Source organism: Saccopteryx bilineata, chromosome 6 (assembly GCF_036850765.1).
Source record: "Saccopteryx bilineata isolate mSacBil1 chromosome 6, mSacBil1_pri_phased_curated, whole genome shotgun sequence".
Lineage (NCBI taxonomy): Eukaryota > Metazoa > Chordata > Mammalia > Chiroptera > Emballonuridae > Saccopteryx > Saccopteryx bilineata.
The window spans coordinates 129,878,510-129,900,712 of record NC_089495.1 but is presented as its reverse complement, the minus strand read 5'-3'; the positions used below and the strand labels follow the sequence as shown (position 1 = coordinate 129,900,712).

General features: G+C 58.4%; 2 protein-coding genes across 6 annotated transcripts; both read right to left on the bottom strand.

Annotated features, from left to right (window-relative positions):
* Window positions 1-69: 69 nt before the first annotated feature.
* ASIC3 (acid sensing ion channel subunit 3) lies at window positions 70-3,833 on the bottom strand. 2 transcript variants are annotated; one of them, XM_066234840.1, is made up of 11 exons: window positions 3,300-3,833; window positions 2,412-2,562; window positions 2,099-2,226; window positions 1,713-1,908; window positions 1,547-1,603; window positions 1,298-1,445; window positions 915-1,006; window positions 747-826; window positions 576-647; window positions 346-404; window positions 70-216 (listed from the first exon to the last, which is right to left on the bottom strand). In XM_066234840.1, the coding sequence occupies exons 1-11, from the start codon at window positions 3,831-3,833 to the stop codon at window positions 135-137; spliced, it is 1,599 nt and encodes a 532-aa protein (XP_066090937.1). In that variant the 3' UTR covers window positions 70-134. The 2 variants fall into 2 exon arrangements, with proteins under 2 accessions (XP_066090937.1, XP_066090938.1); XM_066234841.1 differs by having other exon boundaries at window positions 70-213.
* Window positions 3,834-7,269: 3,436 nt separating this feature from the next.
* Window positions 7,270-21,147, bottom strand: ABCB8 (ATP binding cassette subfamily B member 8). Of its 4 annotated transcripts, none has more exons than XM_066237771.1 (17): window positions 20,945-21,147; window positions 17,439-17,736; window positions 16,964-17,119; window positions 16,745-16,872; window positions 16,526-16,631; window positions 15,656-15,817; window positions 15,481-15,566; window positions 15,269-15,366; window positions 14,773-14,878; window positions 13,057-13,128; window positions 11,890-11,923; window positions 11,575-11,711; window positions 11,344-11,438; window positions 11,077-11,210; window positions 10,218-10,365; window positions 8,568-8,818; window positions 7,270-7,882 (listed from the first exon to the last, which is right to left on the bottom strand). In XM_066237771.1, exons 1-17 carry the CDS (start codon window positions 21,037-21,039, stop codon window positions 7,757-7,759), a joined length of 2,232 nt encoding a protein of 743 aa, XP_066093868.1. In that variant the 5' UTR covers window positions 21,040-21,147; the 3' UTR covers window positions 7,270-7,756. The 4 variants fall into 4 exon arrangements, with proteins under 4 accessions (XP_066093868.1, XP_066093869.1, XP_066093870.1 ...); XM_066237772.1 differs by having other exon boundaries at window positions 16,778-16,872; window positions 20,945-21,146; XM_066237773.1 differs by lacking the exon at window positions 13,057-13,128 and having other exon boundaries at window positions 20,945-21,146.
* Between the last annotated feature and the right edge of the window lie 1,056 nt (window positions 21,148-22,203).

Below are 22,203 nucleotides of genomic sequence, written 5' to 3'. Positions count from 1 at the left end.
ACTGGTCTGCCTGGAAGTGGAACGGCTCATACTGATGCATTAGAACTTTATTTGGGAAGAAGATGGCAAAGTCATGTGCATGCAGGGCATGTCCAAGATGTCCAGGTTCGGCTCTGGAGACACAGACACCGGGTCTATAGCCGTGTGACAAGGTAGCAGGTGCGGTGGGAGGCAGAGAGAGTCCTGGTGACTGCACAGGGTGGGGTGGGAGGCCTGCTGAGACATCACAGCGCTGGGACAGGAGGCCTCAAACCCACTGACCTGCTCCTGCCCTCCTGCTCCTAGATTTTACCTTCTTAACTGGACCTGCCCCTCCTCCCTTGACCTTAAGGGGATGCGTGTTACCTGGGGCCCAAGCTGAGATGGGGCACTTGGTTTCGATGGCTGCCCAGCCCTTCCTGAAGCTGTGGGAGGAGGGAGAAGGTCAGAAGAAGGGAGGGGTCCTCCCACTCAGGGGCCAGCCACAGTCACTGTCTGCCCCTCCCTGTCACTGTTTTTTCCCAGTGTCCTAAGCTTCAGGGGCAGGGGCAGAGCACCCAGGTGGAGAGGGCAGGGGAGACGGACAGGGCTGTTACCGGATTGCTGCTGGAGTGCTTTTGGGAGCGTCTCCGGTTCCAGAAGTATCCCAGGACCCTGTCTCTGAACACCTGGGAGCAAGCAGTAGGGCAGTGGCCAGTGCATACCTTTTCCCTGGGCCCCATGGCTGGCTTCCCCCCTCTCTCCCCCAGCTGAGGCCTCAGGCTCACCTCACAGAGGTAGTCCAGGATCTCCAGGATGGTGAGCAGGCTGGCGCCAATGAACAGCCCCATCTGGCCCCCAATGTCGCCTGCGGAGACAGGGCCACTAATCAGCTCACAGCCACCTGCTCCGTCCACCCCTCCCAAGCCCCCCCCCCCTGCGCCCTGCACACACACCTAGCAGCTCCGACACCGCATAGGCCTTTTTCTGCTCCACTGTTTCATAGTTGAGGGCCTCAAAGAAGATGTCCAGCACCAGCACGTTCTCCCTGGAGGAGAAGTGGTGGGGATGTTCCCTGGACACCTCCTGGTGCCAGCTGCTGGCAGCAAACAGGCGCGCATTCTCTGGTCTCTGACTCCTTTCAAGGGCCCCTGTGGGGCATCACGTCCTTTGCAGAAGGCGCAGTGTCAGAAGGGTTAGGCACCTTGTCTAGAGTCCCAGAGCCCCATGATGACATAGGGACTGGTATCCCTCCCAGGTGAACAGAGAAAGGCTCAGCCCGGAGGAGGGCGCCCGCCCCTCCCAGGCCCTGGCCCCTGCCCTGGCCCGGGGGGCTCACGCGATGTAGGCCTGGGTGCGGTTGTATTTTCGGGCCAGGTAGCGGGCAGCAGCACGGCTGGGCATCCGCACCATGGAGAGCTCCTTGGCGTAGCGCGTGAGGGCGCACGGGTTGGGGCAGACGCACGCGTCCTTCCGCAGCATAGCGTCTGCGAGCCACAGTCATACGGGTCAGGGCGGCCCGCCTGGTGGGGTGGGGGGTCCCGGGCCAAGTGGGGTGGGGAGGGTTGCGGGGGCGTTTGCCCCTTACCTAGCGTCGGGTTGGCGCAGTCCTTGTACTGCTGGGGGCTGCACACCGGTGCGCCACCTGCGGGTGTGTGTGGGTGGGTGTGGGTGTGTGTGCGCGCGCGACAGCATCAAGGCTTCCCCTGCCACAGCCCCCCCCCCACCCCCTCCTCCGCTTCCCAGCCTCTCACCAGGCATGTGCATCATTCGACAGCCGCACTTCCGAGACACATAGTGGGTCTCGCAGGCCAGGCGACACCCCATGAGACTATAGGGAAGGCTGGGGACTGGGCTGGGGCGAGCCAGGGGGCCAGGGGGGTCTGGCTCAAATTCAGGGTCTAAAGATACTGAGCTGCAGTCACCCCAAGGTGGTGGCAGGAAGCTCAGCTATAGAGCGACCGGTTAAGGAGGCTTTGGAGAGAAGCAGGCACCCAGGGAGAATGTGAACCGTCCCGCGGAGGCCCCCAGGAGGGGTCTGAAGAACTGTAAGGTGGGCTGTGAGGTGGGGTGTGGGCTGAAGGATGGGTAGGGGGCCTTGGTTGGGGAAACGGGGCTTCAGAGACCCAGGCGAGGATACTTGCTGCTGTTGGCAGGACACAAAAGTCTGATAGCCAGGGGGCACCCCAAAGCCCAGCTGGTCGATGATGGGTGGCTCCTCCTGGCTGTGGATCTGCACTCGGACCCCCACCTCAAACGGAGTCTCCTCTGTGGGGGAGGGAGATCGGAGGCCTGGGTTCCAGGAAGCTCCTGCTATAGCCCCCAGGACTGTGATGGGCCCACCCTGCCACACCTTCTCATAAGGAAAAACAGTCTTCGGGTCCCTCCCCTTCTCAGAACCTTTTGCATCCCACCCGTGACCCCACCCCAGCCACACATGCGTGCTCCCCTACCCATGTCCTTCCACACCGGCAGATACTCATCCTGCTGCACATCCAGCATGATCTCCAGCCCATTGCCCGCGCCGCCCTTGGGGGTGGTGAGGAGCTCTGCCCCATCTGTGCCCGAGTTGAAGGTGTAGCACTGACCCAACCGGGTGAAGATCTGGGGGTAGGCAGACAGGTGCCCTCACCAGGAAGCCAGAGGCCTGGCGAGGCAAACACAGGGCCACAGGACCCCTCCACTCCCCTTCCTCCATTTGGGTCTCTTCTTTGAACGCTGGGACCCACAGCTAAATGTCCCCAGCTCATCCTTCATACGCACACATGTGGATGGACCCTCAATGGGTTCCCATCACTACCTCCTCCTCTCCCCTTTATCCCCTGCCAAGGGCACAGCCCACAGAGCAGGGGTGCAGCCCACAGGGCAAGTGTTTCTTTGGAGACTGGGGTGAAAGGCAGCGGGCCCCAGCTGCCCTCCCCCAGGACTGTCAGGATGTTGAAGAGGCAGAGGGAACACCAGCCCTCCCTCAGCAGACAGCAGAGGTCCTCTGCTCTGGAACAGTCCCACTTGTGCCCCCCCCCCCCCATAGCAGGGTGTTTTCACAGACCAGACCTGAGCCCGGAGCCAGACTGGTTGAATGCCCCAAGCTGGAGGGTGTGACCCTGCACACTATAGGCCAGCTAAGTGACAGAGCAGGGGACCCCAAGAAGGACAAATTCCTGAGCTGAACAGAAAGGCACTAGGGGTTGGGGGGTGGGGCCAGCAGCCTGGTAGGGTAGGAAGGGGTCCCAGGGCATGGGTACTAAGGTTTCCTGGCCAAGGCTGGGGATGGCAGGTCCTGGGCAGGGATGGGCTGGCACTCAGGGCCTCTGGCGGGACAGGCCGGGTAGCCAGCTCACCACAGTGAAGTTCTCGGGCCCACACGGTTGGCCACGGTAGCGACAATCCAGTAGCATGTCGTCCAGGGTGTGCCCAGCCCGGGCGTAGAACCGGGCTGTGTCAAAGGTGGGACTGGGCATGAAGCCAGGCGGTGCGGGCAGCTGGCCCGCGGCACGCAGGAAGGCGGCGTGCTCGGGGGGCTCCAGGCCCAGCAGCGAGGGCCCAGCCCAGTGCAGGTCGTTGGGCGTGAGGCGTGTGCGCCGCAGCGGGTTGACGTTGCACAGGGTGATGGCCGGGAAGGTGAGCTGGCGGCTCTCGCGCTCGTCCAGGGCCGTCTCATGGTGGAACTCCCCGTAGTAGCGCACCCTCTCTGCCACCTGGTAGAGGAAGGCGGCCAAGGACAGAAGCACGGCCAAGGCCCACAGCACTCGGCGCAGAGTCAGGCTCCCTGGGCCGAAGACATGGCCCAGTCCGTGCAACGTGCAGCTGCTGGCGAACACACGGATGTCTGAGGCCGGCCGCCGGGCTTCCTCCGGCCCTGATCTGAGCTTCATGGCTGCAGCCAGGGTGAGGGACAGGGAGGGCTGGAGGTGGGGACCAGATGACAGAAGCTTAGAAGAAGGAGAGGGCAAGTCTGAGGACTGGGAGGGGCTGGCCAGGCAGGGGACAGTGCAGGTGTGAAGCAAGGAGAGGAGCCAAGCCCAAGAGGGAGGTGGGAGCCACTGGCCTGGCTGGGTTGGATTCGGTGACCTGAGGGTCCAACTGGTCTTATCCGGGAACAGGCGGTCGCTCCACGGGGCTGGGGGCACTGCAGCGGAGAGCAGGTAGGGCGCAGGCGGTGTAGCAAGCAGGGCCGGTCTGCAGCTCTGCTGAGCCAGGGTTGCCGCAGAGGATTGGGTTTCAGCAGTGAGGGGGCAAGGGGCTGGCTGAGCAGCCTGGGGGGGTGGTGGTGCAGGGAGGTCCCTGGGGCCCCAGGCAAAGCCATTAGTTCAGCATTGGGGGGCGGTGGAGGCCAGAGGCGCCAGCAGGAAACCACAGCAGCCCTGGTTGGGCTTGAGGGGAGCCCAGAGAGAGTTGGGGCTGCCCTTGGGGCCTCTAGTTTTTCAGCTGCAGCCCTTGTATGTGGGGCTGAGAGTTAGTCACTGGCCGTTGGCCTGGCTCCTCCTTCCTCCTTTCTCCTCCCTTTCCACTAACCTTATCGTTGGGGTCATCTCACAAAGAGCAGAGCTAGCTCTTGACCAGGCTGGAAGGCGCTGGGGAGTTCCGATTGGCACCAGCTGTCTCCTCCTTCTGGGCCACCATTATTCCAGTCTATGCAGAGGGCAGGGCCTCTGCAGGTCCCATGTTCCCAGGTGGGGTGGGATGGGGCAGGGGACGTAGGGAAGAGTCTGTCTCTTGAGTGACTCTCCCCCCACCCGTCTGGGAGGTTGGCTTCTATCGCAATGAACGTCGGCATACCTGCCACCCTCCCAGGTAACGTAGTCCAGCTCCAAGGTATAACACGGGTGCCCTGTGATTTCACATCTCTTTTCACTTAATTCATTCTGAGGACCAGATGACACCCGGAGCACTTCTCCATTTTTTTTAATAAAAATCTCTTTTTTTCATTTTTTAAAAATTTTATTTATTCATTTTTAGAGAAGACAGAGAGAGGGGGAGAGAAAGAGAGAGAGAGAGAGAGAGAGAGAAGGAGGGAGGAGCAGGAAGCATCAACTCCCATATGTGCCTTGACCAGGCAAGCCCAGGGTTTCGAACCGGCGACCTCAGCATTTCCAGGTCGATGCTTTATCCACTGCGCCACCATTTTAAGTGGCTGCATACCATGGCATTGTGTGGACACACCCTCGCTTCTGTCACCAGGCCCTGATGAACGCCCAGGGTTTCCAGTCTTCTCTGAGAAATGGTGCACAGCGATAACTCCCACAGACAGAACTGCTGGGTCAGGAGGTGACCGCATGGGTCACTGGATGCCACGGAATTCCTGGCCGTGGGAGTCACACCGTTTTGTGCTCCCAACAGTAACATGGGAGCATTTTGTGAGCTTTTCTAAAGAAGGACACTGTGTCCCCGAACTGGCTGGCGTGGCCTAGGCCACAGTGCTTCCAAGGACCCAGAGGCCATGGGGCGGAGGCGGGGTCTCCTAGCAGCAGACACCTCCAGAGAGCAGGGCAGATTGTGACATTACTGCCAGGTGGCTGGAGAGAAATGGGGCATCTCGGGTACCCATGGCACAGGGGGGCCAGGCAGCTGGGGGCCACAGGAGCCAGCCCAGATGGAGCTGCAGACAGTGGTGGGACCTGGCCCTTGCATATAGGGAATGTGGAAGACAGTGCTGTGCTATGGGCCTGAGAGAAAACAGGTTTGTCTCCACGAACTTGTTTCTACTTCGTCTCTTCTCACAAGACAGTGGAGGCCACCGAGTTCGTGTTAGTGGCCTCTTCGCTATGAGCAGAGGAAACATAGGTCACGACACAATCACACTGTGTCGTTTCCACCTGTGTACCTGTCCCGACAAGACTGCACACTTCAGGGACCTGTCACCCCCAGCACGGGCACGGGGACATACTAGGTGCTTAACAAACACATTTTGGATAGTGAGTGCATGGCATGGTTTATTGTCTGGATAATAAGAGACTTTCTGAGGCTTCAGCACTCTAAGTTTTAGGTACTTTACCAGAGATTATCCCACTTAAACTCTTAAAACAAGCTTTCAAGATAAAGCACAGCCAGGTCCAGGATCCATGAACAGCCAAAGGAGCCCAGGTCAAGGTCCAGACCACACAACATCAGCCTCTCCACCTCCTAGCTGGAGGCCCACAGGGGTCTCACCACTTCCCAAGTTGAGCTGGAGGGGAGGTGGGCAGGGTTGGGTGAGGCCACCCTGAAGGGGTGAGGAGACCTAGAATGTGCTGTCAGAGGCCTGAGGCTGGGGCTCTCCTGAGGGATGGGAGGGGCTGGGCCAACCAATGTGGATTCAGGGGTGGGGGGTGTCTTAGGCCTGCTCTAGGCTGCACTAGATGTTCTGTGCCAAAGCTCCCCAGAGCCAGCCCCATGTTTGCTTCCTGGCCGAGGCTGCCCTGGGAGAGTGCAGGTGGTTTCTGGTCCTAAACCACCACCAGAGGAGGCTGTGGGTCTCACTGGGCTCCTACCCTGACAGCCGAGCCCCTGCTGCCTCTTCCAGGCTGGCCTCTAGCTGTGACATTACTGCCAGCTGGCTGAAGAGCCACTGGGCTTCTCCTGATAGTGCTGCTGTGCTCTGGCCTCCCCTGCGGTACCCAGGATACACACAAAGTGCTCAGTTGGCCTTGAAGGTCTAGCATGGGCAATTCCTCTCCCTCCCCAGGGAGCAGGACTCAATGGGGATGTCAGCCCAGACTAGGCTGTGAAGGGGGAAGGTTGCCCAGTGGGAGGTGAGGCAAGCAAGACCAAGGCAGGAGGGACATCCACTGGGGGCTGGCGGGAAGCCGTGGCTACTTGTAACGTAGGTCCTCATTCACAGCTTCCGGCCACAGCCTCACACGCACAGGAAGTTGGCTAGTCCTTTATCAAGGTGGGGGCTCTGGGCCCATCTTCCCCCTGGTTTGGCAGTGACCACTTCTGGGGCTGGTTTTGTATTTTATCAACCCAAAGGACTTTGTTAGCCCTTTCCTCATGACTTGGCGACTGCTGGTAGAATATGCCCTGGTGGCTAGAGTTGTGCTGGTCCCTGCTCTGTCCCCTTCAAAGCTGGTGTCTTCATGTGAGAGGGACTGTTCACAATCTTATCAGGTGAGAGACTCCAGGCAGGGACCAGGCAGGACCACAGAGCGCCCACCCCTCCACCTCCCTCTGAGGGCCCGTTAGGCATCTGTCCCATTTGGATTTGGGGCTGGGGGTGGTGGTGGTAAAATCTAGAAGTAAGGACTGTGTGAAAGAAGAGATATTGTTCTGAGGCTGAGGGGCTGGCCCAAGGGTGGCTTCTTCTCCCAGGGCCCAGAGAGGCAGTGGGGATGGAGGGGGGTTGGGTATCAGCCTAGGAAAGTGAGGTCTGGCATGGGTGTGGGGGAGAACCCCTGTGAATTCTCCACCCACCTCCAACCCTGAATGCAGTATCCTTAGAGCTGGGGCCCTTCTGGCTGTTGGTTTCTAAGAGAGAGAGAGAGAGAGAGAGAGAGAGAGAGAGAGAGAGAGAGTGTGTGTGTGTGTGTGTGTGTGTGTGTGTGTAGGGGGGTCTGGGTATAGGACAGAAAGGGTAGGGGCCCAGGATCGTCCCTCCCCTGGGCAGCCCTGTCACTGGGTAGTTCTGGCAGGAGGGAGGCAGCATGGCAGCAGGGGGGAGTGGGTGGGAGCAGTCTCAACCTCCTCCCAGCCTGGGGCTTGTCCTGGGTTCTGCTGAGCAGAGGGGCAGCCCACAGCCCTGCACGCCAGCCCTCCATAGTCTCAGCCTGCAGCCCTGGGCACTGATATTCAGCAGTGACCAGACTGCAGAGGGCTGCTCTCAGGACTTGGGGTGGCGGTGTCTGGGGCTTCCGGGCACCTCAGGAGGCGGGGCATCCTGAGTCTGTCTCCTGATGAGCTCCGCATAGAGTCCGCCTTGCTTCAGGAGCTCATCATGGGTCCCCGCCTGGAGAGCAAGGAGGGGATGGTCACCCAACAGCTCAGCGTTCAGGGCTCTATGAGAGCTGGCTCCTATCAGTCATCAGGCTCACTGTCCGCTAAGCCGGGGTCCCTTCTGGGGGACAGCATGACATCAAAGCACAAGTGGCTTCCAGGTGCCATTGGCACATCTGTATGTGTATGTACCACCTCCCTACTGTCCCCGAGGTCCCCATAACAGCCCACAGACCCTGGCTCAGGGCCCAGTGTCCCCTGGGTCCCTACACATAGCCCGTAGCACCTGGCTCAGGGCCCAATGCCTACCTGGGTCCCTGCACAGCCTGTAGACCCTGGCTCAAGGCGTAGTGTTCCCCGGGTCCCCTCTTAGCCCCCAGCCCTGCTGCAGACCCGACCCTGCATGCTGTTCCTGGCTGGTCCCTGGGGTGGCCTCTTCTGCATCTCAGTCTGGTCACACTGCACTTCCCGGTGACCATGGGAGCTCTACTGCCCCCAGGGGACAGAGGAAGACTCTGGGGCCCTGACAGTCCAGGGTTTATCTAAGGGCAGGAACTCCTGAATTCAAATGGGGTGCTGCTTCCAGAAGGCCCCCCCAGGGCCAGGCCAGACCCTCATACAGCTTGGCTGAGCCACCATTCCATTGTGTCTACAGCTCCTGCTGTCCCTACCCCCCCCCCCCCAGGGCCTCTACTGACCTCACAGACACGGCCGTGGGCCATGACGACAATGTGGTGAGCCCTTCGAACTGTGCTGAGCCGGTGGGCGATAACTAGCACTGTGCGGCCGGCGCTGGCACGGTCCAGGGCCTCTTGCACAACCCGCTCGGACTCCGAGTCCAGAGCGCTGGTTGCCTCGTCCAGGATCAGTACTGCTGGCCGCTTGATGAGGGCGCGGGCGATGGCCAGGCGCTGTTTCTGGCCACCAGACAGGGCTGCACCCCGTTCGCCTGGGGAGGAAGGGGACAGGGAAGGGGCCTGAAGCGACCCTTAGCTCTGAACATGGGAGTGGCCCTGTAAAGGAGTAGCGGGTCTGCAGGGTACATTTCATTGGGCCCCTCAGGGTCCTACCTCTGCAAGGACAGGGCCAAACCATCAGCACTGGACCCCACATCCCTGTGCAAATGCACACACATTCGTTCAAGGTGACGTGAGTGGTGCACCTGGTGGGGCTTGGAGCCCATCGACTGGACATTCTGGGGAGACTGCACTTGGGAAGAACTGCAGAGGTGGCAGCCGAGGAACTGAAAGGAGCCTCAAGGTGATGGCAGTCATAGAGCAGCGTGGGCCAGACGGAAGCCCCAGGACAGATGGGGGCGTGCTGGGTCAGAGGTACAGGGACAGTGCCACCCAAGCGAGCTGTGGCAGAGTAAGCCACGTAAGTCAGTAACTCAGGACATGAAGGGTGGCACGGACAGGTGCACTCCTCAGGGGTTCAGCCCGACTGAGGCCGAAGTTCAAGAAGAGAGTTCAGAACCCCAGATACACCTGTGCCTTGGGATATGTGAGGATACTAGCCACAGAGCCCAGAGACTGGAAGATAAACATGGTCCCAAAAGCCAGAGACCTCTGGGTGAGCAACACTGTGAGCTACCACACTGATACACTGCAGTGTCAATCTAACGGGTCTTCCAGAACCACTGGAGACCCCTCCTAGAGAAGTTAGAGAAGGACCTGCTCACCCACGTCAATCCCACAACACTGGGGAGACTCTAAGCTTTATATTCAAGAGCGGGACAGGGACGGCACAGGAACCAGGAGGAACGACTACAAGATCAGACCCACTGCTCTGGTTGGGTCTCAGGATGCAACAGGCCCTGGTGGGGTATAGAGGTCTCCTACACCCCAGATCACTGTGTCCCGGGCCAGTCCTGTACAGCAGGCATCCCCAAACTACGGCCCGCGGGCCACATGTGGCCACCGCTGCACTTCCAGAAGGGGCACCTCTTTCACTGGTGGTCAGTGAGAGGAGCACTGTATATGGGCAGCCCTCCAACGGTCTGAGGGACAGTGAACTGGCCCTCTGTGTAAAGTTTGGGGACCCCTGCTGTACAGTCATGCATCACGTAACGACAGAATGCAGTATTAGAAATACGTTGTTGGGAGATTCTGTGGTGGTGTGGTCAAAGATGGCACAGCCCATAACACACCTGGGCTGTGTGGCACGCCACCATCCTGCACGCGGCCCGGACTGTGACTGCCCTCCCTGTTGTGTCTGTCTCTGCAGCCCGCTTGTGCCTGGACTCCCCTGCTCTTCCCGGCTGCAGTGCCCCTGTTCCTATCCACTCAGTCCCAGCCTCACGCCATGGGCCCTGCAGACCTGAGCAGGAGGCTGTCCCTGACACTCACCGACAACGGTGTTGTAGCCCTCGGGGAAGTTGGTGATGAACTCGTGTGCATTGGCTTCCCGGGCAGCTGCGTACACCTCTTCATCAGAGGCGCCCAGCTTCCCAAAGCGAATGTTCTCCATGATGGTCGTTCCAAACAGGACTGGCTCCTGGGGTGGGAGAGTTCACAGGAAATGTTCAGACTTTGTCCCTAACCCCCGAAAAGTGTCAGGAGGGGCTATTCTAGCCTATCCAGGACCCCTTGGAGGGCAGGTACGAACAGTTCAGTTACAGGTAAAAAAAGAGCAGAGATGCATTAGAGTGGGGGAAGCCGAGCTCCCTGGAGGGAGCCCTCCTCTCTGCAGGGGGGGTGGAGGGATGTGTACTGCAGCTGTCTTCTGCTGTGGTGGCAGCCCTGGTGGCTTAGCAGGTGCCCTCTTAATCCACACCCACTGGGAAGGTAGACCTTCAAGTGGGTAGGCAGCCGCCAGTGGTCCCTAACACCATGTGGGCACCTCTTGACCTCCAGGTACCACAGGCTTGTCACAGAACCCAGGGGTCCTAAACAGCCATCCCAGCCCACTGTCTGGCTGGCAGTAACCGAGGGCAGTGTTCCTGTCCTAGCAAGATGAGGGCAGAGCGGCAGAGGCCTGGGACGCAGTAGCCTCAGTCCCCAAGGAGCTCCGAGGAGTACCGGGGAAGAGGTGAAGAAGGCCAGTGCCCCCCCAGAACAGGGACAGCGGGCTGGGAAGGAGAAAAGGCCCAGGTGCTATAAGGACCGAGAGGGAGGCAGGCTGCGGGCAGGAAGGAGACGAGCTGGGGGGCATTAAAGACACTTCCTGGGTGACCCAGGCGGCAGGAAGAACCTCTTCTCTCCGCACCTGGCTGATGAAGCCAATGACCTGGCCCCGAAGCCAGGAGGGGTCGAGGGTGCGTAGGTCCCGGCTGTCCAGCGTCACCACACCCGCTGTGGGGTCGTAGAAGCGCTCAAGCAGGGAAGCCACGGTGGTCTTTCCTGGGGAGTCGAGGGTTGGGAGATGAACAATCAGGGAGGGGCACAGGTGTTTGGAGACAATGGCAGCAGGCAGTTCCAGAGTGGCCACCACAGGAAGAAAGTCAGAGGGTGGGAGGCTGTGGGCTCCTCTTACCTCCGCCAGACTGGCCCACGAGGGCCACGATCTTGCCAGGGGGCAGTGTGAGGGTGAAGTCTTTGAGCACCTGGAAGCCAGGGCGGCCGGGGTAACTGGGAGGAGCCAAGACACCCTCATTCAGGTTCCTCCTGAAATCTCTCAGTACCCGAGGGGGCTTATTTAGAGGGGGCACTGGCCTGAAGTTCCCCAGCCCAGAGGGCACGACCCCTGTGCTAACCCAACACCGACCTGAAGCTAACGTTGTGAAACGTGATGGACCCACGCAGGTGTTCTCTGGGGACGCAGCAGCCCCCAGACAGCGGGATGCCCGGGCTCAGCGTCATGTACTCGAACACCCGGGTGCCTGCGCTGAGGCCCCGCACCACCTGGGAGGGGATGCAGTGTGCAGTGAGGGGGTGTGTCCGAGGGACAGGGTGGGGGTGGTGGCAGCGTGGCCTGGACTCTCACACAGGGTGGCATGGCACCCCCCCGCCTGACACCTAGTTCCTGCAGCACACATGTCATGTTGGTGGCTGACAGACCCCACCCCCGACTGCCACTCACCTGACCAAACAGGACAGAGAGGTTGGCCATGGACCTGTGAGGAGCAGAAAGGAGGGCTGAGAGAAAGCCAGCACCAGAGGGGAGACCTGGGTCGCAGCTGTGCGGGGCACGTGTGGGCTGGAGCCCAACACAGAGGGTGCTCCCAGAACCTGGGACCCAGGAGCCAAGGGCCCTGGCAGGTCACAGAGCAGGCTGCTGCTTCTTTCAGAGCCTCGTCCTTGCCTTGGTGGCAGGAAGCTGACAACCTTCACTACCTCAGAACTGGGGACTCCAGGGCTCAGTGGGGCTGGACCCCACATGGCCCACAGCCTGCAGGGTGGAGGCTGGTTCCCATGGAGGGATGGTGCCAACGCCACCAACAGTGGTCCAGGCTGCGAGGGCCACAGGTAGATGTACTGCTGCTAACCCGAGGGGGAAGCAAGGGCTAACGGAGGTGGAAAAACAAATATTAGTCCTTTCAGAGAAAGGAAACTGGACTTTGGACCACAGGAAAAACTCTAGGGACACCCCAAAATAAAACCCCCTGGACACTTTACTGTGGGTTTGAGTAAGGGATGGCCAGTGTGAGCCCCGTCCAGACAGCAGGTCACCTCCTCCATCGTGTTGGCTGTGGGCAGCTGGGAGGAAGGTGAGTCACTGCTTCTTAGTCACCAGCCCCGGCTGCCTGGGCAGCCCGTGACAGTGCGTGTCTGATTGTGTGCGCAGGGTCTTCCTAAGGAAAGACTGGCTCCTCAGTGATTTCACTTCTTCCAGCACCAGGGTGCGAGGGGGAGAGGGGAACGCGCCTGCAAGGAAGTGGCCCTGGCGGGCTGCGCCACCAGCACTTGCCAAAGGGAGTAGGAGACACTGGGCAGCGGTGCCAGGGCTGCGAGATATCTGCAGAGGAGGAGGGAGAGATCTGGAAGCCATTAGTGTCTGGCAGAGGTGCGGGCAGCAACTGAAAACCGGACGCACATGACTCCGATGAGCAATGACCTTGCTCTCAGAGATGGTTCAGCAGGCAAGCCTGGGCGCTCCCTGGGGGCCTGGCCTGGGGTGGGCTGGAGGGGGAGGAGCCCATTCCCAGGAGGGCCTAGACCTGGATGGGGATCAGGTGGCCTGGCCCTGGCTGTGGTCTATCTAGGGGCCTTCCCATCTCTCTAGGGGCTCCAGTGCCACCAAAAGTACCTGGATGGGGCCCAGAGGATGAGGCTGCTTGAAGGGAGGGCAGCACTACCTTCCGCCCTCCCCTCCTGGACCCTAGGAGAAAGCACACCAGTTTTTTAAATAAAATATGAGACCCAGTTCCCACAAGGTGCATGGTGGAAAATCCCCATCAGGTGAGGGGACCCCAAAAGGATGGGCCCAGGGCCTGTGGCCATGGGAGGGGCCCCACCTAGCAGCCTGAGAGAGACATAGCGCAGATGAACTCCCGGGCTTCCTGGGTCCGTCATGAACTCTGCTAACAGGCCAGGCAGAGCGTGCGGAGGAAGGAGAAGGTCTGCACTCAGGCCATAAGGGGGTGGGGGCCAGGGGAGGCAAGTCTAAAGGGCCAGGCCTGGGGGCATGCAGCTACCCTGCCCTGTGGAAGGCTGCCAGCAGGCTCACAAGGGTCCTCAGGACCGAAATGAGAGGCTAAAGGTGGGTCCAGGGAAGGGGCGGCAGGACAAGTCCCAGTCCCTTCTCTGTGACAGTCAGAGTCTCTTCATCCCATGGCCACTACAGAGCAGTTCCCAGGTTGGAGGAAGGATGAGGTCACCTAGGCTAGAAAGCACCAGGCTGAATGGGGCCAAGGAGGGAGTCTTGTCCACCTGCCTGTCCCACGTCAGCTCCATTTTGCCTGGACAGTCAGGCCCACGGAGAGCGACTCTGAGAGAAGTAGGTGGGAAGACTGGACACTCAGCCAGGCCACAGCGGCCACCAGAATGAGGAGCAATGGGGAGGGGGCATAGGTAGGGCCCTGGGGTGCTGATGTGGGAGTGACACAGGTCTTCACTCCTTGACTTATTGTAGCACATTCCCTCTTCAGTTACCTCCTGTGCCATGCACTTGCGCTTTATGCATTTTTGTGTACACAGGATGTGTGTGGTGAAGAGAGGAGGCAGGAGACATTGCTAGTGTTCACTGGGCAGGGACACACAGGGAAGGGGGTCCTTGGGCTATCTAGGGGTAAAGGCAGCTGAGTCCTGGCCTGCCCATGGGCAAACGGGGCCCCAGAGTAGCAGGCAGGTTTCAGAGCAAATTAGCACAACAAGCCACCAGGGTGGAGGGCAGGGGAACAAGTCAGACACAGGTGGGTACGCCAGCTCTTAAGATTGTCCATCCATAGATCTCATTCAGCTCCCCAAAAGAGAAAATTCTGACACATGCTACATCACAGACAAACCAGGAAGATGTTGTTCTTAGTGGACTCAGCCAGTCACAAAGGGCGAATACTGTGTAATCTCACTGATAGGAGGGACCTCGGGTCGCTGGATTCACAGAGACAAAGAATCAAGTGGTAGGTGCCAGGGGCTGGGGCAGGGATTCATGGGGGTCATTATTTAACAAGGACAGAGTCAAGTTTTGCAGACGATGGTGGTAATGGTTACACAATGCGAGTGTACGTAACACTTCTAAACTGTACACTCAGAAGCAGTTAGAATCCTAAATCTTGTTATGTGTACTCTACTATAATTAAGACAAAATTATAAATGTTCCTGAGCTGTCTGGAAGGCTGAACATGGCAACTGCATGTCTGCGTGTAGTCAGTGAGTCAGGCTGGAGGAGTGGCTGGGCCTGGAGGGGCTCTTGTGGGGGGCACGGGCGCCCCCTCGCCAACCCTGTGCTTCGCCGGGGGAGCAGGATGGCCCCTGTCCCTTTGGCCCACAGGGTTCTGCAGAAAGGTAAAGGCCCCACACTCACCTCTGCACGGTCTGAGAGGCCACCAGGAAGGACATGAGGTCTCCCCCGGTCAGCTGCTGTCCAGCCACGAGGGAACCCCCGATAAACAGGGTGCCCAGGACCATGCCTGCATGGAGAACGGGTGGGTAGGAGAGAAGCAGCGGGAGCAGAGGACAGAGCCTGGGCTCAGTGGGGACCCCAGTTCCAGACCCTGCTGTGTGTCCCGCTCACTGGAACTTTGGTGAGTCACTTCAATGGTCTCTGTGTTTCCTCATTTGGAAACAAGAGGTAGGAGGAGGGGCCACACCATGGCTTCCTCCTGGGCAGCAGGCAGCATGCTACACATAGCTAGAGAGTGATGTCAGCCCACCTGCCCAGGGCCTGCCCTGTGACAGGCTCAGGGCCTCAAGCTCCGGCACTGAAGGACACCTAGCAGGTGAGGGCTGTCCCCTGGGGCCTGCCCCTTCCCCTCTGCCCCTCCCATTTCTGCCCACCAGGCAAGGCCTGGCTCACTCACAGTTAAAGGCGATGTTGGAGAGTCCCTGAAACAAGGCGATGCCTCTGCCCAGCGCCTCTGCCTTACAGCGGGACCCCTCCAGCTCTGCTCTGTAGCGTCTGGGTACAGAGGCCGAACCCGCCCTCAGGAAGCAGCAGGGCTGGGGCCCAGGGCAGGTGGGAGTGTGTCTGGGGAGCCCCCTGCTCCAGGCTGTGCCCATTCCCAGGACTCACTCTTCTTCCCGCTGCTCCATGGCAAAGGCTCGCACTGTCCGAACATTGCCCAGGGCCTCATCTGCTACGCCTGTTGCCCTGGCAACCTGCACATGGTCCAGGCGATAGGGAGTCAGGCTGGTGATAGGAGGTGCAATGGGGCCGAGAGAAAGGGGTGGGCAAGGGGTTCTGGCACCTGCTCCTGGCACTGGCGAGACAGTTTTCGGAGAGCTGAGCCCATCATGGTGCCAACTCCCATCAGGGCGGGTGTGGCCACCATCAGCAGCAGAGTGAGGCGTGTGGACAACATGGACAGAGACACTAGGCAGCCAGCCACCTGGGTACAGCTTCGCAGCCCCTGGACAGAGGAAAGGAGGCAGAAGGAAGTCTGGCACCAGCCCTGCAACCTGGAGGATGTTGCCAAGGGTCAGTTGGCTACAGCTCTACCCCTACAAGGCAAAGGCCACAGGTCTGACCTATGGGGGGCCAGTTGGCAGTCTACTGGCCCCAGCACGTAACCATTCTGGCCCAGCAGACACAAAGGGGCTGGGTGAGGGTGCCCATGGACACAGCATCCTTCCCCTAACATGCCCGTCTGCTTCTCTCTCTGCTCTAGAAACCGAGCAAGAGCAACCAAGTATGGACGCCGTGGGCTGGTGGCCCTGGTGCTGACAGGGTAGAGGAAGGGCATCAGTAATACAGTAAAAGCCACCGTGAATCCTCCTCAATGCCTGTCAGCACGCCAGGCATTTCGGGGCAAGGCCAGCCAGGGTCATTCTCTTGGCAAGCTGGGCCAGGAAAGGCTCTTGTCCGAGTCCTTGGGAGGGCTTTCTGAGGAGGTAGGGTTTCAGAATGGGAGAAACAGCCCATCCTGAACTTGGATGCGGCCACAATGCCTCCCTTCCGGGAACTCTCCCAGCCCTACGCCCACACACTCACCAGGCTTGGGCCCCATGGATGGGGTGGGGCAGGCTCGGTGCTTCTAAACTGGGGGGTACAGGGGGTGTGGTGTGTGTGTGCGTGCGTATGTGTTTGCGTGCGCATGCGCGCAAACCAGGACACCGACCTGAGAGATGACAAGCTTGAAGGACGATTTAAACTCCTGCACGTCAGTTGTCAATCGGCTCACCAGCTGCCCTGTCTTTTTAGCATCAAAGAAAGCTATGTCTTGTCTGGCAGTGGGACACACGGCAACAGGCGGGGAAAGAGGGAAAGGGTACTTCAGGACAAGGTCCCGCCTCCAGACCCACAGAGGGACCCCCGGGAGGCCCCTTGGTCACCCCACCTGCAGCCCACACCCGGCAGCAGCAGGCAGTACCGAAGCAGGTTGCTGAAGAGGGCCCACCGCATGTCCACAGCTATGCGCTCACCGATGCGGGACAGGAGTACCAGGTACCCGAAGGTCAGCAGTCCCTGGGAGACAGGCCCAGGCACTCAGGGGCGCCTGGGCTGCTTGCTCCCGGCTCTGCAGTCTCTGCAGCCGGGCCCTCCCCTCCTGCTATACCTGGAGGCCATAGAGGATGAGCAGGTGGGTACTGAGCCTTCGGGACTCATTCAGGAAGTTGCCCATGTGGTCCCTCGTGTACTTGGCCACAATCTCCACCAGCTGGCCCAGAAGCAGGGGGATCTGCACATTCACCAGGGCTGCACCCAGGGCCAGCTGTGGGGCGGGGGCATGGACACTCAGAGGGGGTCACACTCTTCTCCCCCAGCCTGACCTTGCCCTCCCTCTCCTGCCCCTGCCCATGCTTTGGCTGCCAGGCCCCAGGGACCCCCTAACCCTGCACACCCAGGCCCCCAGTGCCGGTCCTCCTGGTCTGCCTGGCCCTCCTCCAGCCAGCCCTGCTGCTTCTGAAGGTCTCCCCCAACACTCCACAGGCCGGCACGCTGTGTCCACATGGCTCCGGCTGGCACTTCTGGAAGCCCCTGCCTGGCTCCTTCCCGGTCCCTGGTTTCAGAGGTGTGAGGGAAGATCTCACCACAATGGCTGCGCCCAGGACCAGCAGGTGGGGGCGCAGAAACCGCCAGAAGAGCTTCCAGTTGAAGCTGGACTCCGTGACATGGGGCCTGGGGCAGGTGGGAAGGGCCTCTTCTGCTTCACACAGTGCCACCAGACAGAGGCGGGGGCCCTGACGCAGCACCACGGGGCCCAGGAGGGCTCCCCCAGCCCAGCACCAGGCAGAGGGGCTGTGGCTAGGGGCTGGGCGAGCCCGGAGCTGGGCCCGCAGCTGGGCCACGGCCTTGAGGAGGCAGGAGCTGGGCCGGCCATCAGAGTGCCTGTGGGGAGAGAATACACTGAGGACTGAGGCCCTGGCTGTCCTTTGGAAGGATGGGAACCAGTCAAGGTCTGGGCTGGACTCTCTGGAGAGGAGCACTTCCCTTCTGCCAGTCCCCACACTGTCTTCCTCAGGTTGCTCCCAAGCACCCTCGTTTTCTGAGACAAACACAAGCGTGAAGTGGCTGAGGACTGAGACAGGCGCATACAATGAAGCCTGTTTAGGTGTCCTCTGTTGTGTGGTCGCTCAAACAGCCAGGCCCTCTCAGCCGCCAGAGGCACCTCTGGGCCAGTGACCGGTTCCAAGCCACATGCTGTCAGGTCTCAGGATGTCGGAGCAGAGGGCAGCCCTGCATGCAGCCAGGCCACAGCTCTCCCTTCCTGGTGGCCGAGGACACAGGAGGCCTGCGTGCACCCGGCTCAGAGAACAGGGGCAGCACCCAGCCTGGGACTGTGGCCCCACCTTAGTGTTAACGGTCTGCTTTTGACCCTGAATCCTGGGAGGGAGATGCCAGTTATTCTTACCTGATAGATGGCAGAATCACAAGGGGCCAAGAGCACTAGTGATTGGTCCCCAAGCAGCAGAACTGAGACTAGAGGGGAACCTCGATGTGTGATTCCAGAACCCAGGCTCGTTCTTCTCTGCCCTGAGTGATGTGCCCAAGGCCATGTGTGGCAGGGCGAGGACCTAAGTCTTCCAACTGGGTCAATGATTATGCACCCCATCACCCTGGCTACTCCCAGGCCCCCAGTGCTTATGTGACAATGATGGGGAGAGTGACACACTCCCTCTCCATCAGCTGAAGGAAGAAAAATAAGTAAAAATCCAAATAACCTATCTTGTCATCTCGGATAAGCCAAGATCACCTCCCCTGTTCCTTCAGTTTTCCTGTCCACAGATGGCAATGGAAGGCTGTGCACCTACTGTGTGCAGTGCTTTGCTGAGCCGCACCGGGAGCTGGAGGTGGTTCCACTTCAGTGGCGGGTGACTAACAGCTCGTGACAAAGCTTGCAGGGTGGGAGGAGGGAGGGGGAATGATGGGGTACTGGGAGAGCACAGGGCAGGGGTTCCTTCTCCTGTCTGAGGGAGTTGGGAAAGTCTGGAATCATAAAACAGCTGGACTTTGGAGGTGTGACATAATCAGATTTGCATTTTGTTTTTATATTTTACTTATTCATTTTAGAGAGAGGAGAGAGAAGGGGGGAGGAGCAGGAAGCATCAATTCCCATATATGCCTTGACCAGCAAGCCCAGGGTTTCAAACTGGCAACATCAGTGTTTCAGGTTGACACTTTATCCACTGTGCCACCACAGGTCAGGCCCAGATTTGTATTTTAAAGATCACAGCAGAGAGGTCTGGCTGAAAGAAGACAAGACTGGCTATGGAGGCTTGTTAGGAGCAGAAGTTAACTGGCCAAGAAAATATGGTGGGGTGAGCAAAGATCCCAATGAGAGTATCGATGGGGAAAGGTTTTTAAAGAAAGAATAGAGTGAGAAGTTTTTCTGTTGCTGTGATGGTGTTTGACATTCTCAGGCCCTCCTAACTGCAGACTTCATTTCATCCTTTATTTTCTTCAGGAAGGCCAGTGCTCACCACCTCTACCTTATGCCTCCACCCATGTCTTTCCACCCATTTGGCTTTTATGTCTTGCTTTCCACTGTGAACTTTATGTCTGTTCTAAGTTTTTTTCTTCTAATTTTTATTTATTGATTTGAGAGAGAGAGAGGAAGGAAGAGAGAGAAACATTAATTTATTGTTCTGCTTATCTATGCATTCATTAGTTGATTCTTGCATGTGTCCTAACCTGGGTTTGATTTCTAAACCTTGGCATATCCAGATGACACTTTAATCAACTGAGCAACTCGGCCAGGGCTGTCATAAGCTTTAAATAGAAAGACTCACTCTCTTTCTGCTCTGTGTAATTGTTCAACTTCCCCATTAGCCTATCTTTTCCTTGAGAGCAGGAAACTCTTATCTTATTCATCATTGTAGCCTCAGCACTTAGTAGCACTCTGGGATATAATAGATGTTGAAAAAATGTTTATGTTTGTGGAGTGCATGCCCTCATCAGAAATGCCGAACAACTTGACCTGACACTGCTGCAGTGTTTGTAAAGTTTCTACTGAGGCCAACAGTAAAAAACACGTTTTACACTGTAACTCAGTACAAGTAAGGTATCTGTGTCACACAAAGTTGAAATGTTTCACAAAATGATACATTTCCCTACCTTGAAGTATACATTCTATTTTCTATTATATTCATCAGTTAAGTTCATTGTGTAATGACTTTTATATTTAACACTGCACAAATACTTGAATATTATCGGATCCCTTTCCTTAGGTTTTTCTCTGGTGTAAATACTAGTAACACGCTTACTCTCTTCCTAAGGATTGTTCTAACCTTTTAATAATTCATCACGGACATTTTTCCAGCTTCTCTCATCTTCTCCGACCTGAGGTTCTATGCAGGGGTTTGGTCACTGCCAAGAATTGGCGGGTGACTTCCCAGCACTTGCACTTCCTGGTCCAGCTCCAGCTCCGCCCAGCTCTTGCCCTCTATCAATCAGGTGGACTTTCCAAACGACGCAAGTCCATGTCCACCCACCCTGCGAGTCTGTGGCCTGCCTGGCCCTCAGATGATTCACTCCAGGATCAGCAGGCGGTCAGTACCTTCGCATAAAGCATTTACACCGGACTCTCAGTGCAGGGTCCTCACCGTTTCGCACCCGTCTATCTGTCTGTCTGTCTCTCGTACCCATATCTAGGAACCATTTTTGTTTCAGCTCATTTTGAATCTTGGGGACACCGCCGATACCAAACGTCTCTGGTCACTAATAATTTTTATCCAAACCTGCCAGACCAATTCCAAGAAAGAGGACGGGGGCCGCCGGGAACGGCGACCGCAGGGCCAACAATTGTGCGACTCGGCGCCCCCTGGTGGGGGCAGGGAGTACGTACCGGGCGCGGTCGCCGACCCGGAGCGTTCCCTCAGTTCGCCCACAGGCGGATGCAGATGCGCGGAGCCTCCTGCTGGAACCTGGCTCGTCGCTCTCAATAATTGAGGCCAATCCCCCGGGGAGTGATAATCCATACTGGGCCTACAACTTCCAGCAGGTTCCGCGCGAGCCCGGGACTCCATCTCCCGGCGGCCCCCACGCCCGGCCAGCCGGTCAATGGCCCCGCGCTCCCAGTAGGTTTGTCTCTTTTTACCTGACGGCCGAGAATGTCTGGAAGCGGAAGGGGATCAGCGGCCTTCCTGGGACAGGACCTCCCCGAATCCCGACCCGAAAGAAGTGCACCAACATGACGGGGCGGAGAACAGGAGCAGCCGGCAACAGCACTTTCACCCAGATCCCACTGAAGGTTCCATTTTGGCTCCGGCCCCCATCCCGACAACCCCCTCGTGCCTCGGCGATGATTGGAGGAAAGCCGCATCAGCTGTCACTGCAAGCGGTGATTGGACAACCTTGTTAGCGTTCCTCCCTCCGGAACTGTGATTGAGCAGAACCGCCTGCCCGTCCGCTCCAGCTCTGGGCGGGGACCAACAGGGAGGAGCCCCGCCTTCCGCCCGCTGCCTGACCTGGTTCCGGAATGACGTTTTGAGGATTGCGTAGTGCGTCCCCTACTCCAGGGTATCCGTAGTAACGCGTCAGCCGCCGCCTTCTCTGGCGTTCTATTCTTGCTCCTGCAGGACTCTATAGAGCTCCCGGGGCCTCCAGGGAGTGTAGAGCGCCGGTTCTGGGGAAGGAAGGGACACACATCGGCTTGCGAGGTTTTTTTTTTTTTTTTCCAAAACAAGTGCGCTTGCCCTGCCACCCAATCTGCTCTCTCAGGCTGGTTGGAGCTCCGGGAACGGCAGTCACGTGTACTTGAGAAAAAACTCCCCGGGTGTTCTGATAAAGCTTCCACTATTCAACGATTAAGAACCACTGATATAAGGGTCCGGTAGCTTATCAAGCGCGACCTCAGACCTATGTCCTTCACCGCAGGTCAGGATGACTAAGGCTCCCACCTTAGCACAGCTCTTGAACCTCTGCTCAGCGCTTACTTCTTCCCTGTAATTGTTCCCCTGCCCCCTTCAAATGCCTGGTAGGAATACGTGCCCTTTATAATAAATTGACTTGAACTGGGGATGGTGGTAGGGTAGCTGGAAATGGATGAACTTGGGTAAGAAAATGTGCCCGGATTAGTCTGCAGAGCACTGAGGTGAGTGAGGTTGAGGGGAGACCAGGCGAAACCCCACATAAGCCATATGGACAGATGTCTCTTGAGAGTTCATGGGAAATTCCTAGCCCCTCTGCAATGTGGGATTCCATTTTGGGCACTAGGACAGCATCGGTAGAAAGTGTGAGTCTTGTTTTCATAGCTCCACCACCTGATCAGGGATAAAACTGTGCAAGTCCTGAGCTAGGATGACAGTTCTCCCAAGCTGGAGGCACAGAAGGAGAAATAGGCATATCTGGACTCAA